At 44.8% G+C, this 26,251-nt stretch overlaps 11 protein-coding genes across 11 annotated transcripts in view; 5 read left to right on the plus strand and 6 right to left on the minus strand.

Moving 5' to 3' along the window:
• Positions 1-726, minus strand: part of V2V93DRAFT_380107 (uncharacterized protein) — a gene marked incomplete at both ends in the record, with an annotated part of 3,659 nt that extends 2,933 nt beyond the window's left edge. Inside the window, 2 exons of the mRNA XM_066912037.1 lie at positions 20-370; positions 450-726. Of these exons, the coding sequence (XP_066766287.1) occupies positions 20-370; positions 450-726 (628 nt within the window). The remainder of the gene's footprint in view (positions 1-19; positions 371-449) is intronic.
• Positions 727-1,068: 342 nt separating this feature from the next.
• On the plus strand, positions 1,069-3,711 carry V2V93DRAFT_232466 (peptide N-acetyl-beta-D-glucosaminyl asparaginase amidase A-domain-containing protein). The gene has a single exon (XM_066907068.1). The coding sequence runs from the start codon at positions 1,411-1,413 to the stop codon at positions 3,382-3,384; it is 1,974 nt and encodes a 657-aa protein (XP_066766288.1). The 5' UTR covers positions 1,069-1,410; the 3' UTR covers positions 3,385-3,711.
• Positions 3,712-4,158: 447 nt separating this feature from the next.
• On the plus strand, positions 4,159-6,033 carry V2V93DRAFT_369267 (AFG1-like ATPase-domain-containing protein). The gene is made up of 2 exons (XM_066909977.1): positions 4,159-4,597; positions 4,659-6,033. Exons 1-2 carry the CDS (start codon positions 4,360-4,362, stop codon positions 5,927-5,929), a joined length of 1,509 nt encoding a protein of 502 aa, XP_066766289.1. The 5' UTR covers positions 4,159-4,359; the 3' UTR covers positions 5,930-6,033.
• V2V93DRAFT_369268 (uncharacterized protein) lies at positions 5,950-6,678 on the minus strand. The gene has a single exon (XM_066909978.1). The coding sequence runs from the start codon at positions 6,638-6,640 to the stop codon at positions 6,047-6,049; it is 594 nt and encodes a 197-aa protein (XP_066766290.1). The 5' UTR covers positions 6,641-6,678; the 3' UTR covers positions 5,950-6,046.
• Positions 6,679-6,811: 133 nt separating this feature from the next.
• V2V93DRAFT_386171 (uncharacterized protein) lies at positions 6,812-9,165 on the plus strand. Its single transcript, XM_066912263.1, has 2 exons — positions 6,812-7,012; positions 7,069-9,165. The coding sequence occupies exons 1-2, from the start codon at positions 6,994-6,996 to the stop codon at positions 9,009-9,011; spliced, it is 1,962 nt and encodes a 653-aa protein (XP_066766291.1). The 5' UTR covers positions 6,812-6,993; the 3' UTR covers positions 9,012-9,165.
• V2V93DRAFT_335073 (uncharacterized protein) lies at positions 9,066-10,529 on the minus strand. Its single transcript, XM_066907718.1, has 2 exons — positions 10,314-10,529; positions 9,066-10,253 (listed from the first exon to the last, which is right to left on the minus strand). Exons 1-2 carry the CDS (start codon positions 10,485-10,487, stop codon positions 9,279-9,281), a joined length of 1,149 nt encoding a protein of 382 aa, XP_066766292.1. The 5' UTR covers positions 10,488-10,529; the 3' UTR covers positions 9,066-9,278.
• A 65-nt stretch (positions 10,530-10,594) lies between these two features.
• On the minus strand, positions 10,595-12,635 carry V2V93DRAFT_369274 (tRNA-guanine(15) transglycosylase-like protein). Its single transcript, XM_066909979.1, has 11 exons — positions 12,452-12,635; positions 12,281-12,393; positions 12,139-12,221; positions 12,077-12,086; positions 11,883-12,023; positions 11,772-11,826; positions 11,509-11,714; positions 11,393-11,450; positions 11,260-11,337; positions 11,037-11,204; positions 10,595-10,975 (listed from the first exon to the last, which is right to left on the minus strand). The coding sequence occupies exons 1-11, from the start codon at positions 12,563-12,565 to the stop codon at positions 10,751-10,753; spliced, it is 1,251 nt and encodes a 416-aa protein (XP_066766293.1). The 5' UTR covers positions 12,566-12,635; the 3' UTR covers positions 10,595-10,750.
• A 1,020-nt stretch (positions 12,636-13,655) lies between these two features.
• Positions 13,656-17,185, plus strand: V2V93DRAFT_369278 (Phosphatidylinositolglycan class N-domain-containing protein). The gene is made up of 6 exons (XM_066909980.1): positions 13,656-14,054; positions 14,121-14,327; positions 14,389-14,553; positions 14,614-15,083; positions 15,149-15,290; positions 15,357-17,185. Exons 1-6 carry the CDS (start codon positions 13,889-13,891, stop codon positions 17,069-17,071), a joined length of 2,865 nt encoding a protein of 954 aa, XP_066766294.1. The 5' UTR covers positions 13,656-13,888; the 3' UTR covers positions 17,072-17,185.
• On the plus strand, positions 17,186-21,087 carry V2V93DRAFT_369280 (fungal-specific transcription factor domain-containing protein). Its single transcript, XM_066909981.1, has 7 exons — positions 17,186-17,530; positions 17,585-17,600; positions 17,703-17,738; positions 17,799-17,827; positions 17,898-17,936; positions 17,997-19,035; positions 19,102-21,087. Exons 1-7 carry the CDS (start codon positions 17,427-17,429, stop codon positions 20,836-20,838), a joined length of 3,000 nt encoding a protein of 999 aa, XP_066766295.1. The 5' UTR covers positions 17,186-17,426; the 3' UTR covers positions 20,839-21,087.
• V2V93DRAFT_232742 (WD40-repeat-containing domain protein) lies at positions 20,974-23,998 on the minus strand. The gene is made up of 4 exons (XM_066907069.1): positions 23,677-23,998; positions 23,527-23,619; positions 23,393-23,464; positions 20,974-23,326 (listed from the first exon to the last, which is right to left on the minus strand). Exons 1-4 carry the CDS (start codon positions 23,707-23,709, stop codon positions 21,110-21,112), a joined length of 2,415 nt encoding a protein of 804 aa, XP_066766296.1. The 5' UTR covers positions 23,710-23,998; the 3' UTR covers positions 20,974-21,109.
• Positions 23,999-26,245, minus strand: V2V93DRAFT_232866 (uncharacterized protein). The gene is made up of 4 exons (XM_066907070.1): positions 26,230-26,245; positions 25,855-26,178; positions 25,047-25,363; positions 23,999-24,994 (listed from the first exon to the last, which is right to left on the minus strand). The coding sequence occupies exons 2-4, from the start codon at positions 25,860-25,862 to the stop codon at positions 24,288-24,290; spliced, it is 1,032 nt and encodes a 343-aa protein (XP_066766297.1). The 5' UTR covers positions 25,863-26,178; positions 26,230-26,245; the 3' UTR covers positions 23,999-24,287.
• Between the last annotated feature and the right edge of the window lie 6 nt (positions 26,246-26,251).

Below are 26,251 nucleotides of genomic sequence, written 5' to 3' on the forward strand. Positions count from 1 at the left end.
GGATCTGTAGGAAGAGGACTATCTGTAGATTCCGCAGCGGTCGCTGTATCTGTCGGCAAAGGACTTTCTGTAGCGGTTGCTGAATCTGTAGGAAGAGGACTATCTGTAGACTCTGTAGCGATGGCCGGGTCAGTCGACAGAGGACTTTCTGTAGAGCTAGCTGGATCTGTAGGAAGAGGACTATCTGTAGACTCTGTAGCGATGACTGGGTCAGTCGACAAAGGATTAGCTGTAGACTCTGATGCAGTCGCTGTGTCTGCCGGTGAAGAGCTTTCAGTTACCGCAGAAGTGATCAAGTAGTCAGATGAGGCCGCAGAAGAGGTCATTGTCGAGGGATAGAGAGGGGTATCATCGTCGTAGGATGAGGTTGCTATTAAAGAGTAGCCTGATAGCAGTAAGAGAACAAGGTGAGTAGGAAGACATGAAGCAAAAGTACAAAGGGTACGGACTTGAAGTAGTCGGTACGACGCGCTCAGGATATCGATCGCTAGTGGAGGTCACGGTGGAATTATCGACGCGAACGACGAGCCTCCGACGGGCAGTCGGGTAGTGGTGGTACGGCCGCTCTTCGGCGAGGATTGACGAAAGGACTGAGGGATGGCTAGCTTCGCGGGAGCGTCGCAGGAAGGCAGGGAGCTCGAAGGCAGAGGAGGGACCGACGAGGAGGAGCAAAAAAAGCAGCAGCAGCAGCCTTTGCCACGGGCTGCGCGGGGTGCGGAGACGCATGCCTGCTTCTTTGAGAAGGAGGAGTAGAAAGATGAGAGAAAGTAGAGAAAAAGCAGAAGAGCAGAAAAGAAAGAATAGATAGAGAAAGTAGAAAGAGAATGAGCGTGGCAGAAAGGGGCAAGAGACTGGAATGCAGACCGTTGCCGCACGCTGCAAAGTAAAAATAGCCACGAGAGCCCCTAATGGAATTGAATTTACCTAATTCGCGACAGAAGTCGCTGGTTCAGGCCGTTCATTAGTGAGCAGTTGTTTCTTTGACTACTGCTTGTTTTGTTCTTTGAAAGCTCTTTCCTCTTATTCTCGTCTTTCTCGTCCTGCGCCCGCGAACGGTGGATTATGCCGAAATTGGACTGTGATCCGCTCACAACCTTGTCGTGTCCGTCTACTCGATATTACACTCGTACGCGCACTCTTTGACTTTGCTTCTCATTAAACAAATTGTGCTCATTAAACGGCATTGTTTAATCTCGCGTTACTCATTACTCCTATCGTCGTTTTCAAAAGCCCTGCCATTTGTACCGAATCAAAAAGACTGGTCACTCTTTTTTTGTATTATGTAATTTCGTCGTAATACTAAGTTTCCACGTGACTTTTAAACTCAGCGCGTTATCTTCGCTCGAGTTCGTGCCCCGGCCCGCTACTCTGCAATAAAGAATAGCCACCCTCCCTCGCGCAATCGACACGATGGAGAAACTCAAGTCTCATCGGATACATGAGCGCCATACTGACTCGGTTTTCAAGCGCATTGCTCTAGTTTTGTTATGCGCGACCATACTCATCCCTTGTGCAATCGTATTTCCCAGTCCGCGAACAGGCGCAGTCTTCTTGCGCGATGTCCTCGCCAGCCAGGATCAGAGGACGCTCTCCACCTCCCCCATAAACACTACCGCACAGTCTCCCCTTGAAGTTTTCCAAGTATATGATGACCCCCTTGCTACGGCTACACAACCGGTCGCCTCAATAGTGGTCATGGATCATGTTTTTGAATTCTCCTACGGCCGTCCGTTTGTGGGGAAATACTCTCCTCCAAAAGTCGATTTTAATCGCGTACTTTTCACGCTCTCAGCTACATCCAAGGGTCGCCAGTTTGATCGTCTTGCATTAATATTCCTGGGCGATCATGAGATCTGGCGTACATCGACTGCCGAGCCAACTTATAACGGCATCCATTTCGGCTATACCAAAGACCTTTCTCGATTTTTGTCAATTTTCAAGACTGATCAAAAGCTCATTTTCGAAATGGGCAATCTTGTTGACGACACTTATACTGGTTCTTTTGACATAACATTGACCGCCACATTTTATAATGAAGAGTCCTCTGACGCCGCAGACATCATCCTTCCCGTCTCATCTCGCAAAAGCTCTGGCGACAAACCGTCACACTTCTCCCTACCTCAAGATTCGGCGTCTGTCAAACTCAGTCTACCTCGCTCTACAACAAAGGCAATTGCTCTAGTGTCAGCCTCTGGAAATGCCGCCGAGGAATTCTGGTACGGCAATATAATCTCATCGCAAAAGACTGCTTTTCCAGATGAAGTCATGCTAGGACATGGACCGCATCGTGAGATCGAGCTCTTTGTCGACAATCAGTTAGTGGGCTCGACTTTTGCCTTTCCTATTATTTACACGGGAGGAATTTCACCCGGGCTGTGGCGTCCAATTGTGGGAATTAACGCTTACGATGTGCCAATGTATGAATTCGACATCACCCCTTTGTTGCCTCTTCTTTGGGACGCTGCAACTATCGAAATTAAAGTCGCGACTGGTGACGATCTTGAGCCTACAATTGAGCATGACTGGATTGTCTCGGGAAACCTTTTTGTATGGACTTCTGAAGAGCTTACAGCTACTTCGGGAAAGCTCACTGAAGCGAGTATTTTGCCGCTCACCCTGCAAAACTCTGTCTCAAAGAGCCCAGATGGTACAGAATTGAACGTCACTTCGATAGCTACTCGATCTGGCAGATACACCTCTGTCGTCACCTATGCATCATCGGTTTCCTCCAAATCCATCGAGAAAATCTTTACTTGCGAATGGTCTCTTAAGTCAGACAATGTTCAGGAGTATGCGCAATCCGGGTATCATCAGCGCGTCATTGCTGAAACGACTTTGGAAACTTCATCCACTCATTTGGGCAGCCGCTCAGTTTCATATCCTTTAAATCTCGTTTCTGCTTATCAGTTTACCCCAACCCTGAAAATCACGGCTGAGATTACGCGTGGTTTGTTAGACGATGTCGAGGATCAAAGTAGTCTCTGGACGCATCAATCTGGCGATGCATACTATATTGGACAGGATTCGCAGGGTAATGGACCGTATGGTGGTGGCGCGACTGAGCAGGGATTTATTTCCTCCGATGTCACAGGCAAGCAATACTGGCGAACAGTACGCGCACTTAACGGCAACGTCGTGCGTGATCTCGAGGTGCGACATTCAGCAGAAGACAGCGAGTCGAGTGCGTTCAAAGAGCGCTTCAAGGATCAACACATGCATCTTCAAAACCAAGTCCGGCCTGGAAATGGCGATAATGTGATGTTTTCAGGATGCTTGGATGCATATAATCAGCGTGTTGCGTCGTCAGATGTCAAGATCAATGCTGCGGATGATGACCAACTGAAGAAATGCATAAGACGCATGTTGGGCCGTGGTTCTGTGTAAGCATCTATTACTGTAGGCTTAATTCACTTTGGAATTCCGTTATTGGGCGGGTTGGTGTTTTAGAGTAGGCGCGTTTTAAGGTTTTAGCATTATTTTATTGTTTCTGCATTCGTTAGTATAGAGAAGGAGAATAAATGATTTGATCTCTTGGAAATTATGTCGCTAAATCGTGATTTATTAGTCCAAGGACAAAAGAGGCTCGGAGTAAAACTGACCAAATGCTTGAGATGGCACACCAGTTATGGTCGAGGATTCTGGCATGTGATTACATAACAGATAGAAGAACGTGGCAGAGACTTTTTGCCACAAGAGAGGAGAGTTTCCAAGTTGATTAGAGAAGAAAAAATAGTATAATTTGGCCGTCTGTTTTCAATTAAAAAAAGAAAATGGAAATTATGGCTTTTTGATTAAAACTTTGCACGGTGGCTGAGATTAAAGACTGAAATCAAATAAATTTCGGGTATTATCGTATCAAAAATGATTCGACCCGCTTTCTTTTGATTCCAAAGATATTTGAGAAATAAATAAACCAAAAATCCGAAATAATAGTAGTGTAAAAAAAAAATTCAAGAATCTGGTATGATTTTTGAATAATTACTGCTTGTGGACCACAGTACTTTTATAGTCCGTTTACATTACTACGCCTCAAAAACTCAATAAATAGGCGATAGATAATTAGTAGATCTGAACTTTGATACTGTTTTGTATTGCGACATATTGAAATATATAGTAAAAGTATTTATTCAAGCAGAATAAGCCGAGCAAAGCAGAGCCGCAGCGTCTGTGGAACATTTGGAGTTCAGCGGTTCCGAGTTCACATCCGAAATAACTATCATTCCATTTTAATTCAATACTATTTCACATCGGCTTCCAGAGATTTATAAAAATATTGCGTATAATTGATGATTAAGGTGCTCTTTCATTGCTAAATTTCTATTGCTCTTCTATGACTCGTTACTCGCTTTCGTGACTTAAATGAGAGAAATGCGGGGACTAATTACAATCCGAACACCTGCTATTCGCCGCATTTACTACAGTACCACTGCACGGCAACAATCTCATTTTCTCGCTTGCTCAAATCGAGTCGCGTTTGATTTAGAGCGTCAAACCTTTGGGATATCTCTTTCTAATCTTACTGCAAATCATATTCGCCAGAGATGGTCGAGTACCATTGCGAGCAAGGCAAAGAACGATACCACTTTTATTGACCGAAGTATGAATTCATCATTGTTTGCCCTATAATTTCCTTCATTGCTAACGAGGCTTATCCAAAGCGCCTCTTGAGCAGTATGATTTTCTTGTTGACAAAGGGATCCTCCGTGACGACTCCTTTCAAAGAGGAATTGTGACCCTACTGGTAGAACTTCACGACGGAATCAAACGCTATCATCCCCCGCCAATCGAATATCCAGACATTGAAACCCTGAAACCAAAAAAAGGATTTTTGAGCATATTTTCACGAGACAAGCAATCAAATATCCCTCATATTGATCTCTCCACTGTTCCAAAGGGAATATACCTGTACGGCGACGTTGGGTGCGGTAAAACAATGTTAATGGACATGTTTTACTCCACAATTCCAACCACAGTACTTTCAAAGCGTCGAATCCATTTTCATGCATTTATGCAAGACGTTCATAAACGAAACCACGCTCTCAAATCTGAGCATGGCGCTGATCTTGATACGATTCCGTTCCTTGCTGCCGCGTTGGCGGATGAGTCTCGAGTATTCTGCTTTGACGAGTTTCAAGTTGTCGACGTTGCCGACGCTATGATTCTTCGACGATTATTTGAGGCTCTGATTCATCATGGAGTGGTTTTTGTTATTACATCTAACCGTGCTCCTGATGACTTGTACAAAAACGGCATACAGAGACAATCATTTATCCCTTGTATTGAGTTGATCAAAGAGCGCTTACAAGTTATCTGCCTTGATTCGCCGACAGATTACCGGAGAATCGAGCGGCCACTAAAAAACGTCTATCACTCCCCACTAGACTCTGGAGCAAAGATCCATGAAGAAAAATGGTTCAATTATTTTGCCAATCCGCGAGATCCCCCGCATCCCGCTACTCATACCATCTGGGGTCGTGAATTGAAAGTTCCAAAAGCATCAGGTAAAGTTGCGCAATTCACTTTCGAACAGTTGTGCGGTCAACCAATGAGCGCTGCAGACTACCTTGAACTTGCCCGAAATTACCAAGCTTTTGTAGTTACCGATATTCCGATTATGACGATGAGCAACAAAGACAAAGCGCGTCGATTCATCACTTTTCTCGACGCTGTCTACGAAAGTAAAGGAAAGTTGATTGCCACTTCTGAAGTTCCATTTGCGAATATTTTAGTAGATGATCGCAAAAAAGATGCTACAGTATCAGCAAGCACTTCGGACCTTGAATCAGATATGAATAGCGATGAAGGTATCGAAGATAGTTTGAGAGAATTGCATATGTTTTCAGGTGATGAGGAAGTTTTTGCATTTGCGCGTGCACTTAGTCGATTACAGCAAATGTCCAGCGCGCAGTGGGTCGATGCAGACGAATAGGCTTTGCGGTTAATATGCGGTTTTTTTGTTTAGATACACTTGATAGAATTATGTTACAATTTCAGTTGAACTATTTACACCAGATCGACACACGCAGATATAGGAATAGCACATGACTTAGTATCCCCGTGCCCGATATTTGTTAAGCAAATAAAACGTATTTCCGAGCTCTTTTTTGAATCCCTTCTTTTTCCGCTCGTTGATAAGGCGTTTCCGTTTATGATTTGGCTTCTCAAACATTCGGTACGAGTGCCACTCGCTTGTGAGATTATTTTGCTGAACAACTTGGTTGAGCTTTCGCAGTGAATCAGTCAGTCTACTAGGGTCCGTCACCCTAAAAGAACGACCTGAGTATGGTCCGATATTTGGTAAATTGGCCAGAGAAACGAGACCCGTTGCTTCCAAGCTCTCTCTTCTGTCAGATTCGGAACCGAGGGTTGTGCCAGACAGATTAGATGTAAAGCTTTTGAACTCTTCGTATTCGTGCAAAGCTTCGGTAGCTTGCCGTGATGGCTCTTCGGTTTCGGTTTTGATAAAGTCGGTGAGCTGGAACGGCTTTTCGGCTGGAGGTGTTGTCGAGTCTTTTGTAGTAGAATTAAATCTAACGGAAACTGACCGAGAAAAAACCGTAGAAGCAATTGAGCGGTTCAAAATCTGCGTCTGCGAACCAGTCGCAGTCAAGCGGCTGCGAATTGCTGCCAATGATGCCATTGTCTTCTAATATCTGATCGCTCTCGAGGGAAAATTATCGTATGTGCTGCGAACATTATAATCTACAATCCCAGCTGAAAAGCCATTCTCAGACCTTTATGGCATAAATGAAAAAAACGTACAGATTTACTGCAGAATAGGGTTGAAGAAATCTCACGTATTCTCCAACCTCGCCATTCTACAGCAATCGATAAATAATACTCCGGTATCAAACTGAGCGGTTGAAGCAGGGACTCAAAGGAACAGAACCGAACTGCAGATTGCGGCTGCTTTTTTGTTGAAGAATTCTGAGTTGTGTGAGCAGGAACAGTGTACGAAACTGAATACAGCCACATAGGACTCTTTAATTTGAGATGTCGCAATTCCCACCTGGTATGATTTCCAACTCAATATTTATAGATATTTAGTATTAACTAGACTCTATATAGGCCAGTTTATTCCTCCGCCAGGCTTTGTGCCACCGCCATTTCCTGGCTCCGCAGCGGGGAGTGCTACAGGTATACCAGTGATTCCTGGATCAGCAGCACCTCCACCAATGATGGCACCTCCTCCCGGAGGATTTCCCTTCCCGATGCCAATGATGCCATTTCCACTAGGTGCTGCACCAGGAGGTCCAGGTGCGTTTCTCCCACCGCCAATACCACCCAGTCACTTCCCACCGCCGTCGACGTCGATGGCCGAAAATGGACAGCACGCCTCTGATCCGATCGCTGCGAGTATTCCGATCGCCACAATGAAATTTTCTTATCTGACCGACCCGGGAGTTAGACAGCCTACGACTGAAGAACAAAATCGGACGATATTCATTGGCGAGGTGCCTGACGCGCTTGACGACTTTTGGCTAGGCCAGATACTAAAGTCTTCAGGTGAGATTGCATCCTGGGTCCGCCTCAAAGATTCTTTAGGAAAGCCCAAACAATGTGCCTTGGTAGAATTTGAATCAATTGCCGCGTTGAGTAAGGCAGTCAAGGTTCTACAAGAAGTGGTTATTCCTGGTATCGAAGTCGAGGAAGGAGAAGCTATTGAAGACGATGAGGCTCTTGTCGCGCGAAGACCTAGCCAGCTACGAATAACATATTCGGATGAAACCAAATTTGAAATCTCTGAATACAACTCCTCGACCTCGGAATCGGCTGCACTCAAGGGAGATGAAATCAAGAAGACTGCTGCCAATATTGGCGAAATGCTACAGAACTGGCTCGAACCGAAATCAAGAGAAGAATACAAGTTAAAGTACATGGCCGATCACCCTGATGAAGCACATGAGACTGCCACTTTTGATTTTTCTCGGTCTTTGGCCCCTCATCTAGATGACGAGGAACTTGCCGATATTCCAGCAGAGCAGCGAGCTGCTGTCGTAAAGGAAATTGCGGCTTTCAGAGAGCGCGCTAATCAGCGGGAACGAGAACGAATCGAGCGGGAAGAAGAAGTGGAAAGAAAACGATTAGCTCGGATACAGGAAGAGAAGATTCGAAATCGCGAACAACAATCTGCGTCTCCTATGCCAGGCGTACCTACAGGACCGTCAAGAATGCGGGTCACTTCTTTGTCTTATTCCGATCCACTTGAATTTTCGAAATCCGCAAACTACGAAGAAGAGAAAGAGATTTTTGGACACGACGGGAAGCCACTTACAGATGAAGAAATCGAAGAACGTCGTAAAGATGCACATGAGGACGATTTGGAGGCTCAGTTCATTGAACGAGAGCGACGATATATTCGCGAGGAGAATCTGCGTCTATCAAATGCAGAGCGGGAGTTACGACGGGAGCGTGAAGATAAGGAACGATACGAGCGGAATCGTGAGATATTGCTCAAGCGCTATGCTGATTGGGATGATGATGAGGAGGCAGCCAAGCGATCAGAAGAATACTATTACGATCGCGCTGCCTGGATTCGGAACCGGGCACTGTTTAGATCTCGAGAAGCAGAAGCAGATGCTCGAGAATCTGAGCTGGAAAGGCGGGCACGTGGAGTTGATGACTCTGATGCAAAAGGCGAAGAAGCTTCTTCTCTCGTTAATTCATTCTTGGACGGATTGGACACTGGCAAACGTGCATCTACACCTGAGAAGAATCCAAAGGAAGAATTACGCCGCGACGCAGGTCCCATTCGTGTTTCATTTAAGAAAGAAGAATCACCAGCCGCCGCTAAACCTCTCGAGAGTAAACCGGTATCCATCGGCTTTGCAAAGAGCTCAATAAAACCCGCGACGAAGCCTGCAGCCCCTTTCAAACTTGGTGCGGCCAAAAAATCGGATTCGGCTCCTGCTCGAAGACCCGCTGCTCTTGGTGATGACGACGAGGAGCAAGAGACAAAGAGACGAAAGCTAATTCCATTGTCATATGATAAGCTAGAAGACAAAGAATAATCATAGGCTTCATTAGCGATGGGCGATTTTACTAGAGCTGATTGTAAATAGTTGGCCCGTGTATATTAATATATAGATTTGCGAATTCGTTGGATTCCTGTCGGAAATTGTAATTGTCTAAAATTTATTACAGGACAAAAAGGATGCTAACCGAAAAAAATAAACAAAAAAACCGCGAAATAAACACCGAATATAAATATAAAACATATCCAACCCATAATTTACATGCATTGCACAAGTAAAAAATAGAAAGTCATCTTTCTCTATCTACTCAGTCAAATCAGCATTTCCAAGCTCGTACACGAAGCCAAGGGTAAGCTTAGCATGCTCAGCCATGTGTTCGAAAGAAAGTCTGTCGATGGTATCACGAGTGGAGTGGATGAAAGGGTTCGAGTCCTTGAAAGTAGACTCGATAACAAAGGCAGAGGGGTAGCCCACCTTGGCGGCAGAGGCGTGGTCAGAGCAGGCGTATCCACACTCGGTTTCAACAAAGGGGATCTTGGAGTAAGAAGTGACGATCTTCTTGATAAACTCAGTGAGGCCAGGGTGAACAAAATCAGTGATAACACCAAGAGACTCGGGACGACCACCGTCGAGGGTCTTCTTAACGAATCCGGTCATGTCTTGCTGGAGCATAGCTGCGACTTGTATCTTACGCTTGGCGTACTCAGAGAAAATTGCTTGGGATCCGAGAAGACCTCCTTCTTCGGCAGAGTACCAGTGAAACTCAACAGTGTTGTTGGGAGTGAAACCATTGCTGATCAAAGTGCGGAAGGTCTCGAGGATAGTAACGGTGCCGGATCCGTCGTCGTCAGCACCGGGTGCTCCGAAGAAAGAAGGGAAGATGAGGTTGATGGAATCCTGGTGGGCACCAACAACAACAGTGCGATCATCAGGAGTACCGGCATTGAGACCAGGAATACGAGCAATGAGAGAAGTCTGAGGCCAGGGGTGGTGGAATGGGAAGACCTTGATACTGGGGTTGACGGCGGCAACGGCCTTGACGGTGTCGAAGAGCCACTGCGAGGAGTCGGCGCCAGTGGTGGACTTGTAGTATCTGGTGTAGAACGAGGTAAAGTTCTGAAGGTTGACTTTCATGTTATCAATGCTGATGTTAGAGAGTAAGGGAGTAGCCTCGTCAATGTACTGGACTTCAGCGGGATATGTCACATTGACAGTGATTACCGGTACAGCGTCGTCGCTGGCTGCAATCTCAGTGATGTCCATGAATCGCTTTCCAGCCTTGAATTCAATTGCGTTAGTATATAATTCCGATAACCTTCACCCTAAAGAGAAACATACGCGCTTGAGCTGGAGCTTGTCAGCCTCGGTGATCCATTGCTGAGCACCGGAGGCGGTCTCGACTAATCGCAGCTCGTTCAGATTGAACTGAGACTGGGTGTTGTATTCGGAGAGCAAAGCAGCCGAAGCAGCCAAAGCAGAGACTACGGCCGCAAGAATTGAGGAAGTGCGCATGATGAGGAGTGAGGATAGTAGTTGTTGTATGCGACGGGATGCTGAGGAAGTAGACGCTTATAAAACACTGTCCGTCACGGCGAAACCCGACCGCGCTCTGCCTTTGCCCTCGCCCTTACCCTATTATCGAGTTTCGCAGATTCCCGCTCACGAAAAGAGTAAACAAACAGCAACATCTTTTATTTGTTTTCTATTTATCTATCGTACAGGTGACGTGATTATTCACGACTCATGGAGCAACATGCCTTTACAAACTGGAATTTCTACTTCTCCCCATTGATCTTAGCCAGAATATCAATATTGACAGCCTGCAGCGCTTCAACCGCCCACTTTGGATATTTGCTCTTCTCTCCGGCGTATAACTTGTAGAAAAATTTCTTTACAAACTCTGGAAACTTATCTTCAATAATTGCTTGTCGAGCAGAGCGCATTAGATTGAGCTGGTAATATACGTTATGCAGAGTAAGAAGATGCGCGCCAGTCGTTTCCTATTCATATTACATATTTTAGAACCTGCTACTGTAGTAAAGCGGCAAATATATAACTTACCTTGGCAGCAATTAGATGTAAAAATGCACGAGTGACACCCATTCCCCCTTGTTCTGCTGATCGACAAATCGGACATTCGCATCCATTCTCAACCGGACCAAAGTCAGTTTCGAAGCATTTGTTCCGAAGATTGAGTACACCTTCAGAGGTTATGGCGTTTCCAAATCTCTGTAGACTCAACAGTCAGTCATGGAAAAAAAAATTTTCAAGCAAAGAGTTATACCGCTGTTCGAGTAGGATAGACGCAATCAAATAAGTCAACGCCCATCGCGACAGAGACTATCATGTCTTCCGCATATCCCTATAACGATGCATTAGAGGTGACTTTTTCCCGAAAAGGTCAAAGTTGCGCATACCACTCCCATGCAGTAGATTGGCTTATTTTTGGGAAGTAAATCGGTGCAATGGTTAACACTAAAATATTCTCCGTCAGCATCAATTTTGGCAAACAAGAAAGCACTGCAGTTCTTACACTTTACAGTACTGATCCTTATCTTCACCACCAGATAACCCACCGATAGCTATACCAGGCGTATCTCGCTTATTCATTTCTTCGCAGCAAATAGTGCGCAGTTCAAGATCTAGACATCCCTGGATGATAGCAAACAGGTTTTGTCGGTCTGGATTTTTATTGGCTTTAATACATCTATCCAGCCACCTTATACTGCGATACATAGCCTTATATCTCATTATTAGAAAATGTTTGTACTTGCAGGAAGTAAATCGAATAAATACCTCTTCTACTCTTGGACCTTTTGTAAGCGTCGCGACGACATCGTCAAGTTGCATGCTATATACAATGTCAGTTACATAATCCATTCTTGGAGTTTTCAGCATGACTCGTACATGATGTCAGAACCAATACTATTCTGCAACTCAATCGAGTGTTCGGGGGTAAGTAGCATTGGAGTGCCGTCATGCGGACTCAGAAAGCGAACACCTTCTTCCGTGATTGTAGCGAGCTTTAAAAGCGACACCATCTGAAATCTGCAGATTTACGTCAATAGCATAACTAACAGTCAAAATCTTTTTAGTCGTACCCTCCACTATCTGCATCGAAAGACTTAGCTTTTACATCAGAAGATCACGACAAAGAACGAACCTGTTAAAATATTGTGCGGCCAAGATTGCAACTTATGAGCTCCGCCAATGACATCCAGAACCTCTTGGCCTGGCTTTAGGCCCCTGAATTTTTATTAACTTTGATGCAGCCAATATGTGTAAGAAGTAAAGGATAAGCGTACAAGTGGTATGTGTTGTTTAAGCAAATCTTGCATCCCAGATCATCCAGCTGTTCTGGAGTCAGACCCTTCAATGACGCTTGCGTAGCAACTGGCATGAACATTGGTGTCTCAACCTAGATCCTTGGTTATTCTCACAAATCTAATTGCATATACAAGGCAGAATGAACATACAAGACCGTGAGGCATCGTCATGTTCGACGCGCGAGCCTTGGAGGTTGAGCACTGAGCAATGACCTCAAAGGTCATCGCAGCAGTTTTAGACACCTGCGGCAGGGCCCCTTTCATACTTGACTTTAATGCGAACAGGTTGAAGGACCGGAATAATCTTAAGAAAAGAGTATATATATCTGCAGGTAGCTGTAACCAAATTTTTGCTGTTATCCACTATTTATACTCGAGCCGCACGACTACTTTTACTGACCGGGAAAGTAATGATAAGTACTTCCATTAGTCACAATATTGCAGAGATGTTATTGGAAAATAGTTGAATAACAGTATCATATGCATATAAGTAGATAACTTACTTGTATCTAACCACCGATGCCTTCGACAAGGGGTACAATTTGGTCCATTCTACTAGGTTGGTTTATGACCTACAACTTGTACCAGGCTTAGAAAGAACAATGCCTTGTCGTAGTAGATTATAACTACGACAGCTGACATTCGGATTCAGAGTTGCAGTTGATAGCACAAAATATGACCGAATGCACAAAGTGACTGAGTTGAAGAAGCTTGATTGATACCCACTAATTAGTTTTGAGCCAGGCGCAACAACATTATGTACCCGATCGACAGATTTATCCTTTGACAAAAAAGGACGACCACGAGCGCTTTTAAGAAATTACTTTACAGTTCTGATATCCGCAGCGAATGATTACTTTAAATTTCTGCAGACATTTTGAAGTGCGATACCTAGGACCTCGCCAGCGGCCACGCTGCGCTCTATGTGGGAAAGCGGGTGACATTTAATAATAATCTAGCGAGCAAAGTGAAGGATGGCCGTAATTTAAAAACCATGCAGAAGCCAAAGTGGTCTATAGTACTTTATGGATCAGGCCAGGAAGCCGGTCCAATAGCAATGAGAATAGTAGCGCAATTTACGTCTCTCGGAGGTTCATTATGCATCGCAGTCGCAAAATCTCTATCAACGAAAAATAAGATTCACATATGCCCTGAGTGAGTCTTTGGCCATTATAAAGCACGGTTGTGCCCTTTTTGCATGGAAGTCAGATGCACAGCAGTAAACAGCAATATCATAGGAATTATACTACTCGATTTGAAGTCCAATTTGGAAAACGTCAGTTTTTTAAAGTGCTATATCACGTGATATCTATTCCAGCGATTGCGCAGATGTGCAGGGATAGCAGCAGCTAGCGTCATTAACGTGTTTGAAGAAGTCGATAAGTTAACTGTTCTCATAGAATTTCTCACATCTCTTTCACTCTTGAAAAGTTCAATTACCTGTGCTCTTGGGAGCCAGACAATGGTCAATAGTTGCAATCTGCTTGCTTAGATAATTATAGGCGGCTTGACGCTTCTATTTAACTGGCCAGTGCCCTTGCATCGATAATTCATAGTACGTGTACATATCATATATCAATAGCAATTATGAACAGGCTCGGAAAGCAGGCAGTGCTGCTGATTGGTATTCTGTTTCACCTTGTATATCTTTGGTCAATTTTTGATATCTATTTCATTACGCCGTTGGTCCATGGCATGCAACATTTTGCGTCTACAGAAAATGCACCCGCTAAACGTCTATTTCTAGTTGTTGGTAAGTCTAAATTTCGTATATCTATAAGTGAACTTTCGGGGAGAGCTGACTGTTGATAATTCCTAGGAGATGGATTGCGTGCAGACAAGTGTCTTGAGGCCAAGTATAACGCGACTACCGACTCGTACGAGTACGCGGCTCCATTCTTGCGGTCTAAGATTTTAGAGGAAGGCACCTTTGGAGTATCGCATACCCGAATGCCCACAGAATCGCGCCCTGGACATGTGGCTATTATTGCCGGATTTTACGAAGACGTCAGTGCTGTTACTAAAGGTAAGAACTGAGTTAATTGCGCTACCTTTCACGCGGTAATATTGGCTGACTGGACAAACAGGCTGGAAGGAGAATCCTGTCAATTTTGATTCTGTATTTAATCAATCACGTCATACATGGTCTTTTGGTTCTCCCGACATCTTACCAATGTTTGCATTAGGAGCATCGAGTCCGGATAGAGTAGACACGTACATGTATGGTCACGAATTTGAAGATTTCACAAAAGGTATTTCTAAATCTCTCCAACGACAAAGTATTCTCGAACTAATTGAATTTTGCTTCTTAGATACTCGTGACTTGGATACTTTTGTTTTTGATAAGGTTGAGGAGCTATTTTCGAGCGCAAAAACAGATCCTACAATCAATGCTGCATTGCGACAAGACAAGATTGTCTTTTTCCTGCACTTGCTGGGAATTGACACAGCAGGTCATGCTAGTCGTCCGTATTCTGATCAGTATTACCAGAACATACAACACGTCGATCGTGGCGTGATGAAGTTAGAACAGCTTGTCAACGATTTCTACAAGGATGACAAAACTGCCTGGGTATTTACCGCTGATCACGGAATGAGTGATTGGGGAAGTCATGGCGATGGTCATCCTGATAATACTCGGACGCCATTGATCGCCTGGGGGGCTGGCGTTGCATCGCCAGATAAGGAAACTCCCGTTGGCCATGATGAGTTTTCAATTCCTTGGGAGCTGAACTCCGTCAAACGAGTGGATGTTGAACAAGCCGACATTGCGTCGCTAATGGTATTTATTATTTATGTGTGTTTAGTTATTTATGGAAGAGCACTAATCAGAGAATTGTTACGCAGTCTTACTTAGTTGGTCTTAACTACCCTGCCAACTCAGTTGGTCGATTACCGTTAGACTTCCTTGATGCTCCAAAGTCTGTAAAGAGTAAAGCGATTGTTGCCAATGCGAGGGCTATTCTAGAGCAGTACCACATCAAAGAAGGTATATATATATATTTATATATATTTCAAATATAAAAAAACGTCCTGTGTTCTGACTTATCTGCAGGTCAAATCGAATCTTCAGAAGTGAAGTTCAAGCCTTACCCTTTAATTGAGAATGCAACCAGCTCATTAGAGTCGTTAGTAGCTACTATGACTAAAGCAGATGAATCTGGAGAATTTGATGCTGCCATTGGCCTTTCGTATGACTTGATGCAACTAGGACTACAGGGGCTCCGATATTTGCAGACTTATAATTGGCTATTTTTAAGAACGCTGGTGACGTTGGGCTTTATTGGATGGATTCTATATGCATTGACTTCGTTTTTGGAATTTTATATTTTGCCAAAAGCCATCAAGCCATCTCTTGGATCCGTTCTCACTCCCTTGTCGATGGTGATTCTCGCTTCTATCTTCGGCACATTCTATTTGCAGCATGCGCCAATCATGCATTATTTATATGCTGTATTTCCAGTTGCATTTTGGGAGACTGTACTAGAATATCGAGCATCACTTTGGGAAGGTCTGAAAATTCTTATTTGGAACTCAGGGGGCAAGCAACAAAATACTGTTGGAAAGCTTATGGTCGAAGTTATTGCTTTTTTTGCTCTCATGGAAGCTATTGTTGCAGGATACTTTCACCGGGAAGTATTTTCGGTGATTTATGCTCTGCTATCAACATGGCCGATGCTTCAAAATTATGAGGTTGCAAAGAAAAGCAAGGCATTAGTTTTGACATGGGTTGTTAGCTGTTTTGTGATGAGCTCATTTACACTGCTTCCGGTTATTAAGGTAGAGAGCATCACTCAGATTTTGGTTGCAGGCTCTTTAATGACTATTGCTGGATTGAGCTGCATGATTTACTTGGTCATGAGACCTAGTAAGGAACTGAGCAGTCTTACCACAACAATTTTAGGAGTTCAGCTCGGTATCGTCGTTCTCTCTATGACTGTCACCTGTTCGACAGTCAAATCTCTGCAATCTGGAAAAGGTTTACCGTTTGGAAATCAAATTGTTGGGTGGATTGTGCTTGCAGCATCAATTCTGACACCACTAGTGCATATGAAAAATCGCTATCATGATTACAGAACTAGACTGTTGATAATATTCCTTGCATTTGCCCCTACTTTTATTTTGCTTACAATCTCGTATGAAGGCCTGTTTTATGTTACTTTTTTCATCAACTTGGTCTGCTGGGTCGATCTGGAGCTCAAGATATACGAGGATCGCCGCCAGAAAGAGGCTTTGGCTGCTCCACGCAAAATCGCTTCCAAACTTTCCAGGGACAAGAAAGTCACCGAGCGTCGACTGGAGCTTGCAGATATAAGAATTGCGTTGTTTTTCTTCTTCTTGACGCAGATTGCCTTTTTTGGTACGGGAAATATCGCTAGTATTTCATCATTTTCGCTCGACTCGGTTTACAGACTGTTACCTGTGTTTGATCCATTTGCAATGGGGGCCCTTCTTTTGTTCAAGATTTTAGTTCCATTTGCTGTGATTTCTGCTGATCTAGGCCTGTTGACTCAAAGACTTGGCGTCAAACCTTCGTCACTGTTCACGATGGTGTTGTCGATTTCGGATATTTTGACGCTCAATTTCTTTTATTTGGTCCTCGATGAGGGCAGTTGGTTGGATATTGGCATGAGTATCAGTCATTATTGTATTGCCAGTCTGCTTTGTGTATTTGTCATTGCGCTTGAGTACTTTAGTGAAACTCTTGTCAGTGGAGTTACGGTTGAAGAGAATTCGAGCGAGGTCGAAGTTGCAGAGAAGCAGAACTAGAGTTGGAAGAAGGAGGGGAGAATTTGGTATGAGATTCTAGAAGCTTTCTAAATGTATTATACTACTACGATATTTGCATGTATGTAATTGGTGGTAATAGCCATAAAATAAACGTCTAAAGACTATAAAAAAGCTATTGTGGCGCACATCGGAAGGGAATTACTTAAGCGAGGGCGTTGTCACGTGAAGAACTGTCGCTGATCAACGTGGGACGGGGTTCTTGCTGATTCATGACATCGGCCAGTCCAACGTCCTCTGTACACCTAAATTTCTGCTTGAACGTTCCCCGGTCTATTCCTCGCCCATAGTCAACTTTCTGCAGGCTGATTGGCATTATCTCGATTCCTTCGCCATCATGGCAGAAGACTCTAGTCAGGACGAATCCTCATCCGCTCAGAACCCTTACGCTCGGCAACAAATCAGCTATCGCAGAGCGCGAGCATCGAGGGCCTGTGAAGTGTACGCTTTCTCCGTTTTTCGGTCTTGATATTTTATTGATTAGCTTTTTTTTAGATGCCATTCGCGAAAGGTGTGTCTTTTCTTTCCGGCGATGCGCTGTCTGAAAGGATCTTTCAGACTGCGTGCTCGCGCATGTGACAGTGCTTAAATTCTGACATTGATGGTGTATTAGGTTCGCTGCGATGTCACCAACCGCATGCCATGCACTGTATGTATTGCACTATCAAAGACCTTTAATTGATAGTTATATATTGACTGCTCCGTCTAGAACTGCGTGGCCTTTGGATGCGAGTGCAAGTAAGAGCCAGATAGGAGTGACCTCGCATGCGTGCACAGTTATGGGCAAGGCTAATACTAGTTTTAATAGAATTCCCGATGCCAGACGCCGTAAAGGATCAGAGCACGCGTATGTTGTTTAGTTTTGTTTAGATTGACTAGTATATCTTGTAGCTGACAGATAATCTAGAAGCACCAAACGCGATGTTGAAAGTCCAAGAAGTTCTCCATCAATATTCGGAATGGCAGCACGGGTCGATGAGAGAGAGCATAAAACCCCATCTGAAGGACGAAGCACGCGAAGTTCGAAACGTGAATATTCTCATAACGAATCCGGCGATGACGGTGACGACGAAGATGAAGATGAGATCTACCACGAGACAGAAAACCAGAAACACGATCGGAAGAGCAGGAAGATTGACGGTTCAAATGGCGCCGCCGCTGGAAACGGGAAGGCAACACCAAAACCAGGTGGGCTTGCTGCTGCTACTGCTGTTCCGCCAAATTCCTCTGCGTCAGCAGAAGCTTGGGTAAATATGCTTTCTGCCCAATCTGCCGGTACAAACAGCGTCAGGAACTCGGGTAGAGTCGCGTACCTTGGATCATCATCGAACTTGAGTTTACTTGTTCAGTCGAAAGCTGGTGATACCGAGGTTTGTCATTATCCCCTTCCTGATGAACTGCGTGTTGGCTCTGCGCGATTAAACGAGCTAGATCCGGAAGAAATTGAAATATTGAATAAGCGTGGTGCATTTTTATTGCCACCTAGAGACATCTGCGACGAGTTAGTATCATGCTATTTTTCAACTATCCATCCAATTGTCCCAATGATCAATCAAACCATGTTCATGCGCCGGTACGACGATCCAAAAGATCCACCTTCTCTTTTACTTTTACAAGCCATTTTGCTAGCAGGTACTCGTGTTTGCCGGAATCCCGCGCTACTGGATCACAATGGATCGGCTGATTTGGCGAGCTTAACGATCTACAAGCGATGCAAGGCATTGTATGATGCGAATTATGAAGATGATAGAATATCGATCGTTCAGTCGCTAGTGCTACTTGGATGGTGGTGGGAAGGTCCGGAAGATGTTACCAAAAACGTATTTTATTGGACTCGAGTGGCTTTGTGTGTAGCTCAGGGATTTGGTCTTCATCGCAGTGTCGAAAATTCACAGCTAAGCGTGGTTGATAAACGACTTTGGAAAAGACTGTGGTGGGTTTTATTTGTGAGTTTTTTTTATTTTTATTTTTTTGTGAAGTAGGGAGTTGATGGTGCTAATATTGCTTTAAAGAGTCGAGACCGCAACGTTGCTATTGCACTTGGCCGCCCCGTGCTGATTAATACCGATGACACTGACGTTCCTATGCTTGCTGAAGAAGATTTCATTGAAGAAGAGGGTCCAGGTCCATACGAATATCCTCCAAATAAGCTTCATGTACAGTATTTTATCCAATCACTGAAACTATCGGAAATTATGGGATTGGTACTGCGTCAGCAATTCTCTGTCGCATCAGAGACTTCGAGGTCAAATAATCGCAGTCCAGATATCACTCATTCTGACATGGCGCTTGGCGCATGGATGAATAACTTGCCAGAAGAACTTCGATATCATGTAAAGGACTCGCAGTCTCACGACTTCTTTAAGGCATTGCTTCATTTGCAATACTACACAGTACTCTGCCTTTTACACCGGACAAACATGTCCCAGACCAAACCTCAGCTATCAGCACTAGGCAGCAGTTATCTTACGTCATATCCTTCCCGAGGAATTGCGTTCCAGGCTGCTCATATGATTGCTCGAATTGTCGAAAATATGATGAACGCACACGAATTACGTAATGTTCCGGCGTTTACAGTGTATACTCTCTTCTCGGCTATGATTATGTTTGTTTATCAGACAAAGTCACATTCGCCTCAAGTTGTTCAAGATGCGCAAAAGTCACTAAAGTTATGTATGGCTGCATTAGAGGAAGTTGGCAAATCATGGATGGTAGGAAGAATGATTTTACGCTTATTTGAAAAGATAAATGAGAATAAGCAGATGAAGGACCGGATATTTAGGGCGGTGCATCCAAGATTGCCGCACGCGGATTCGTCGGTACCCAACGTAACTTCAAAAGTGTCGGCGTCTATGCATCCTTCTCTGAGCAGCAACGGAGCACAAAGTCAGAGCCCGATGGCTATGCCGCAACCATCATATCCTGCTGTATCATCAAATTTCAAATTTGCCTTGCCGTCAGCGCCGGCGCCGAATATGTCGTATGAGCGCACGGCTTCTCGATCAGTCACGCCTTCTACTTCTTCATCGCCAACTGCATCGGTGTTACCTACTGGAGCAGGTAGACAACTTGCACACCAGCAAGATAGCTCATATTTTTTATCCCGAGGTAATCAGACACCGAGCCGGACGACGCCGTTCCAATCTAGCGTTTCGGTTCCAGGAACGCCGCCTGATTTTTACTTTGTCACGCACTCGCCGCCTATTTCTCAGACTTTTATGGATAATTTCCAGCCGTCACAACTATTTCCTGAGGATCAGATTGCGTCTTTGTTACAGCAGCAGCAACAGCTACAACAGCGACAAGAGGCGCAGCAGCAGCCGCTTGGTGCTAAACTACATGGGAACGGAGCAGCGGGCATGACGCCTGTGGCTTCTGACGCAACAGCGACGACGACCTGGCCACCATCGGGCACGATGGCCAATGATAACCCACCGGTTCTTGATTTTCTTGCCGATGGAGATATCGACAATAGCACACCTGATGATTCGTCACACTCTGGCTCGACAGGCGGTGCTACATCAGCCAAGATGTCTGGTATAGCGACTGGGGCCGCCGAGGCTGCAGCAGCAAGCATGGCTGCTGCCGATGGCGGGATTCATTATGCCAGAGTATCTGCCACAGGAAGCGTACCAAACTCACTGAATATTGGCGATTGGTATAATTATTTGATGACGAATGGCACGGCGGAAGGGTTTGGTGAAGGTATGTCTGATTTGGCGCAGGCAAGGGGGTTATCGTCTTTTTAAAATTTTATAGGTTTCAGTGAGAGTTGATTTTGATGTCGGATTGTGAAATTGTATTTTTCGGACAAAGGGAATTTTTGTTCTTTTTGTTTGTCTCAGGGTATTTTGTATTGTAATAAGGATTAAAAAGGAGTTTAAATCTTATCAATTACTGTGCTATGTTGGCTAGGGCATATTAAGTGGCTAGCTTATGGGTATCAACATAAACTTGTAACGGAGTTTCAAATAATTCAACTGTTACATGATCATAAATTATCGTACATAACTCTATCCTTCATTCACCACCATGAACTTTCCAAACGCAAACAAACCCACCATCACCGCATGCGGCAAGATAATCACCATGCGGACTAAACGCCAAATGTCGAACAAGCCTCTTAATGCGTGGTATATCGAGTGTTGAATGAGGTTTAACGAATTGGAATGGATCTGCGATGGCTGAGGAGCCCGTTGGTGTGTATGGTTTGCGATTTGTAGAATTTGCTGCTGATGCTGTTAATGGTTGTGTTGCCGAAGAGAGTTTTCGGTGGGTAGATTTGGGCGAATGAGTGGAGGGAGAGGAAGTCAACGAGCGACGAGAGCGAGTGAGGGGAGTATCTTCTGCCGGGAGAACGGCCGCAGAGGGGAGATTGAAGCGAGAAGAAGAAACGGAGCGTGAGCGGATGTATGCTTGCAATTCGATGGATGTTGGAGGGAGTGAGGGTGATAACGACGGTTTGGTTTGCCATTGCGGAGTGGAATATCGTGAGTGAGAGACTTTTGTTCGAGCAGATGGAGTCAAAAGGACAGCTGAATCTGCAGCAGATTTGCGCGTTTGTGGTTGCGAATTTGAAAGCGTGTCTTTGTCCATTGGATCAAACCCATTTACGGACTCAACGTCTTCCGACAGGGGTTGTGACTCATTGATGTATTCATCCTCGTCAGTGGTCTCGGGAATACTAGCACGCATGGCGGCGGACCTTGCTCTGTGATTAACGGCTTCTTTATCATCCGACGATATGACATCCCCGGCAGCCTTCTTGGATGCGACTCGTGAGATCATGGCATTATCATCGTCATGGTCAGTCACAGCCGATACTTCCAAAGTGTAATCATATTCTTCGCTATCAGGCCTTTCATATACATCAAGAGCGTCTCCCTCCGGTAGAGCCTGATGCCGATCAGCGGCGGTATCAGCAGCATCAGCATCAGCAACAGCAACAGCAACAGCTTCTTGTATTCTCTTCGTGTTTTTATCTCTCTGATATCGTAACCTTCGTTTCGCGCGACGCTGAGAGATTTTTAAGGTCTCCCAGCTCTTTGCCCCACTTCTACGCCTTTTATACTGTCGCGCAGGCACAACGGCATCCGGTTTCTCTCTATCATCTTGCTTATCCTCGTTGTCCTCTTCATCGTCGTCCTCGTTATCGTCCTCGTCATCGTCGTCATTGTCGTCAAAATTTTCTATAATGTCGCTATCGTCGTCATCTCGGATTGCAGATGGTAAAGAAGTTGCAATCCATGCGGCCTTCTTAAACGCAAAATGTAAACCTGGTTTCGAAGTCGGTGGTCGAGGTAATTGGTTCCGTTTAACTTCTGATTCTGATTCTTCTTGTTCACTGCCGTTGTCGTTGTCGGCTTCATCGGCGTCGTCCTCATCATCGTCGTCGCTGGTATCTGAATTTCCGTCCTCGTAAAAAACGTCATCGTCGGAGTTATTTAGTTCAAAATCCTTTAACTCAAAAACGTAAACTTTTGCGGCATCATTTCCCATCACTAATATAGGCCCAGCGATGCTATGTCCGATTCCAAACCTCATATACCAAGGAGTCGTGTTAGGAATATTAAACTGTGCGAGGCGAGTAAATCCATCGCCAAATGCTGACAGTGAATCCTTTGTCCGGTCATGACTTGTAGGTGCGTTGGACTGAGCCAGCATATCAGCGAGGTCAGATGAGAAGCCGTCAATGCGCCAAAGAACTATACGATGCTCCTTTGCAGCTTTCGAGAGTATCAAGTCACCGTAAAACGCGACGCTGTCGACGTAATTTGTGTGAAGTACGCTTGTTGCAAAATGCGACCAGTATAAAATAACCGGATCATTGGGGTCGACTACTAACTTTTCCAAGTCTGGCAACGCCCAAAGATGTACCTGATTATCCATCCCTCCACTGACAAGAAAGCGACTCGAATCATGAAAAGCGATAGAGAGAACTTGCTCACGGTGTCCTTCACCTGCGCAGATCACTGCACAAGGTTGTGCGATATATTTTTCGTCGAGATTCCAGATTCGAATCGTGTGATCCCCAGATGAAGAGGCTAGGACATGGCGGTGGAGAGGAGAAGTTTGCATGTCGAGAATCTCGTCACCGTGTCCGACGAGCGTGCGGACTAGTGTTCCAGTGCCACAGTCAATGATTTTTACGACGCCGGATTTGCCGCCTACAGCGAGCCATGGCGCACCCGTGCGTGGGTTTGATGTCCATGCCGTGGAGCAGAATACTTCGTTGGGCTGGTAAGTTAGTGCGTTAGCTTGCCAACCGAGAAAAACCTAAAAAAATCGACAACAAATAAATACATTATCATCGACGTAGGTTGCTATGATTTGAACTTTTTGCTGATCGTTAGTGCCACAAATGCATGTCACGACCTGTTTTAGTGACTTAGTCAATGGTTTCTCTGCCTATCGAGCTCAAAAATTTGAACACGTACCACGTTATCTCCAACCGTCGCAAAAACTTGTGGCTTATGTTTCTTTTGAAACGGATAAAAAGCCACGTTATAAAATATTGATACATTGCTCGTCTAGAAAAAGAAGTCAGGAACAAAATCTCATCATATCAGAGTATTCGCGCGCCATACGTGAACGACCCCTTCTACCGTGTACTTGGTCATTCTAAAAAGTAAAAGAGAACGCCGGTACTCTATTGATATCAGAGTTTCATATACATGTCAGTCTGCGTGAATTTATTCGAGCTTACAGGTCATAAGCGTCGTCGACGCGTCGAAAAGTGACCGTGCAAGCCAGGTGTGGAGATCGCGGGCGTATGAGTCCATCGAATTGGGATGTGCTTAGGTAATACTTTCTGGGGACCATTCCTGTACACTATTTAATGAGAAAATTGACCCGTTGCATTTAAAAAAAATATTTTGAAGCTGATTACAGTTATTAAGGTGTTTTTTTTTTTATTCTGAACTATTGTATGACAACGAAACACTCTGGACATGAGAATGAAGCTGATATTAGAAAGAAGTTTTCGATTGCTCTTATATACTGAATTACCATCAGAACTCGAGTCGCATTAAAGTAATACTATAGTCGTGTAACTCTATCTGTAGCCGTGATAGCGAATTGTCGACGCCTCCAAGCAATGACCGCCATCTGCAATATACTATCCATAATGTCTCTAACAGTTTTGTCGCTCATGTTTTTTTTGTATCGGTGGACTCTTAGGACACAAAAAAATAATGACCTATATTATAATTTTGTCCCCCGAAAATCTAAGGCAGTGAGTGCTCCCTGTGTCTAAAGCTACTCGAGGTATCGGAGGTGGCAGAAAGGGCAGTGGCATACCCCATGGACTAGCAAAACCCCCCTGCAATCGGTCGCTATGTAAACTCAAGTCAGAAGCTTTAACCAGCATTGCCTGTTCTAAAGTAATAATTGGTAGAGCGCGTCTAAGCACAATAACAAGGCCGTCAGATGAACACGAGACGACGGCCTCGACTTCAGTCCTGCAAGCAGAGACGCTGGAGTCAAAATTGGATGAGCAAGGTTGCATCTGTTGGCGTATATGACGAGTTGCAGGCTGCTGGTGAGATCGTGGATCGCACCAAAAGAACCGCAGATAAGCGATTGAGTCGTTTTCTTTTGCCCGCTCGAAGGCAAGCTGCGCTTGGATGAGTGATTCGGCATTCATGCAGTCCCAGAAACTCCAACCAGTGAGATTTGATGGTGATATCTCAAGAACTTGAGTACTTGAGTTAGCTGCGTACATGATTGGCAGGGAAATGGAGGCCCGATTGAGGATAAGTGCTGTGCGGGGTTCATGCTCGGAGGATGATAATGAGGAGGCTATGTGGTTGAATTTTGGGGTGAGGATGTCAGCTCGACGAGTAGCGGCAATTAAGGAGGAAGCTGCAAATGCTCGATGTATTAGAGGCGCAAGGCGGATGCGATCTAAAATGCTTGTCAGAGTCTGAATGTGAATTATAAGAGAGACAAAGCGCACCTTCGCTTTTAAGTGTCCATTGGTAGACGCGAGTTGCAGCTACGAGGACGTCGAATACGACAGAGAACATGCATTCGCAGTCGACATATGATTCATCGCGACAAAGCAATCTCAGATAGGTGATGACGACCGCCTTGTCGCCAAATACGATTTCGCGGAGGAGTTTGCGGCAGTAGGGCGACTGATCAGGATGTACAAAGTCGAAGAATGAGCGGGCCTCGAAGTCAGACGGTTCGTAGCCAAGAACGAGTACGATCGAGTCGGAAGCAAATAGTGCGCGACAATTGCTGGTGAGGTCGTGAAAGGCGATGAAGGTTCTATTGCGGAAGAAAGTTAGAGGATGACGGCAACAAAGGTGACGGCGATGACCGAAGCGGGCATGTGCGGATCCTGATCAGCAAAAAAAAAAATGAGCCGCACATAAATTTTAAGGTCAAGTCGAAAGGCGGGGGAAGAGTGGGATAAGGAAGAGAGTGTGAGAGAAGAAAGAAGTTGTGAGAGAAGAGAAGAAAAAAAGTGTGAGAGAAGAGAAGAAAAAAAGTGTGAGAGAAGGAAGGAGTGAGTGCGAGTGAAGAAAGAGGGTGAGGGGGGGTAAGAAAAGGAGTAAAAGAAGGAGTAGGAAGAGATGAGGAGGCGAGCGATGTTGATAGGTGTTGGTGTTAATAAGGTGTTGATAGAACGAATGAGTGGATGTGAGTGAAAAAAAGACGAAAAGAGAGTGTCGAGTGAGGAAGAAAGGGTAGAGTGCGGAGGGCTGTATTGAGCAGCAGAAGGATTTCAGGAATGCGATGCGGGAGAGAGAACTTACATATCCATGAAGCTGTACACAAAGAGAAGCAAGAGTAAGACGAGCAAACGCAAGAGGAGAGATAAAACTGGAAAAAAGCGGAATCAATAGAGGGTAAAATGAAAGAACAAGAGAAAGAGGGAGGGAAAAGAAATCGAGAAAAACAAGAGCCGAGACGAAGACGAAGAGCAAGTGTTTATTTATAAAAGGCAGCCTTCCAGAACACCTGTGCGGCGCAGTCTCATGCACGGGCCGCTAGTATTTTGTCATTCCGCAGCTTCTTTGCAGCTGGACCGAGAACGCTAAATACTTCTACCGTCATACTCTTTGATTGATTGTATAGTGCTGAGAGTGTAAGTGTATAGTAAATATCTATTTGGTGATTTTCTTAAGTACCTGTTTAAGATTCAGCATGAGA

Source organism: Kockiozyma suomiensis (genome assembly GCF_038497685.1).
Source record: "Kockiozyma suomiensis strain NRRL Y-17356 unplaced genomic scaffold V2V93scaffold_6, whole genome shotgun sequence".
In the NCBI taxonomy this organism is placed as follows: domain Eukaryota; kingdom Fungi; phylum Ascomycota; class Lipomycetes; order Lipomycetales; family Lipomycetaceae; genus Kockiozyma; species Kockiozyma suomiensis.

Bases quoted from the DNA above. Each gene is read 5' to 3' on its own strand.
- V2V93DRAFT_369267 (XM_066909977.1), top strand. From the start codon at position 4,360: ATGAGAGAAATGCGGGGACTAATTACAATCCGAACACCTGCTATTCGC. The intron at 4,598-4,658 runs GTATGAATTCAT...GCTTATCCAAAG, and splicing joins TACCACTTTTATTGACCGAA to CGCCTCTTGAGCAGTATGAT.
- V2V93DRAFT_232866 (XM_066907070.1), bottom strand. The intron at 24,995-25,046 runs GTGCGCTTTGTC...CAAGCATTTTAG, and splicing joins ATGGACACTTAAAAGCGAAG to ATCGCATCCGCCTTGCGCCT.
- V2V93DRAFT_369280 (XM_066909981.1), top strand. From the start codon at position 17,427: ATGGCAGAAGACTCTAGTCAGGACGAATCCTCATCCGCTCAGAACCCT. The intron at 17,739-17,798 runs GTATGTATTGCA...TGCTCCGTCTAG, and splicing joins CCAACCGCATGCCATGCACT to AACTGCGTGGCCTTTGGATG. The intron at 19,036-19,101 runs GTGAGTTTTTTT...ATTGCTTTAAAG, and splicing joins GACTGTGGTGGGTTTTATTT to AGTCGAGACCGCAACGTTGC.
- V2V93DRAFT_335073 (XM_066907718.1), bottom strand. From the start codon at position 10,487: ATGCGCACTTCCTCAATTCTTGCGGCCGTAGTCTCTGCTTTGGCTGCT. The intron at 10,254-10,313 runs GTATGTTTCTCT...ATTGAATTCAAG, and splicing joins ACAAGCTCCAGCTCAAGCGC to GCTGGAAAGCGATTCATGGA.
- V2V93DRAFT_232742 (XM_066907069.1), bottom strand. From the start codon at position 23,709: ATGACCAAGTACACGGTAGAAGGGGTCGTTCAC. The intron at 23,620-23,676 runs GTATGGCGCGCG...TTCTTTTTCTAG, and splicing joins CGGTAGAAGGGGTCGTTCAC to ACGAGCAATGTATCAATATT. The intron at 23,327-23,392 runs GTATTTATTTGT...CTAACTTACCAG, and splicing joins CAACCTACGTCGATGATAAT to CCCAACGAAGTATTCTGCTC.
- V2V93DRAFT_369268 (XM_066909978.1), bottom strand. From the start codon at position 6,640: ATGGCATCATTGGCAGCAATTCGCAGCCGCTTGACTGCGACTGGTTCG.
- V2V93DRAFT_232466 (XM_066907068.1), top strand. From the start codon at position 1,411: ATGGAGAAACTCAAGTCTCATCGGATACATGAGCGCCATACTGACTCG.
- V2V93DRAFT_369278 (XM_066909980.1), top strand. From the start codon at position 13,889: ATGAACAGGCTCGGAAAGCAGGCAGTGCTGCTGATTGGTATTCTGTTT. The intron at 15,084-15,148 runs GTATTTATTATT...ATTGTTACGCAG, and splicing joins CCGACATTGCGTCGCTAATG to TCTTACTTAGTTGGTCTTAA. The intron at 15,291-15,356 runs GTATATATATAT...ACTTATCTGCAG, and splicing joins GCAGTACCACATCAAAGAAG to GTCAAATCGAATCTTCAGAA.
- V2V93DRAFT_369274 (XM_066909979.1), bottom strand. From the start codon at position 12,565: ATGAAAGGGGCCCTGCCGCAGGTGTCTAAAACTGCTGCGATGACCTTT. The intron at 12,222-12,280 runs GTACGCTTATCC...ATAAAAATTCAG, and splicing joins TTAAACAACACATACCACTT to GGGCCTAAAGCCAGGCCAAG. The intron at 11,205-11,259 runs GTATAACTCTTT...TTGAGTCTACAG, and splicing joins TCTATCCTACTCGAACAGCG to AGATTTGGAAACGCCATAAC.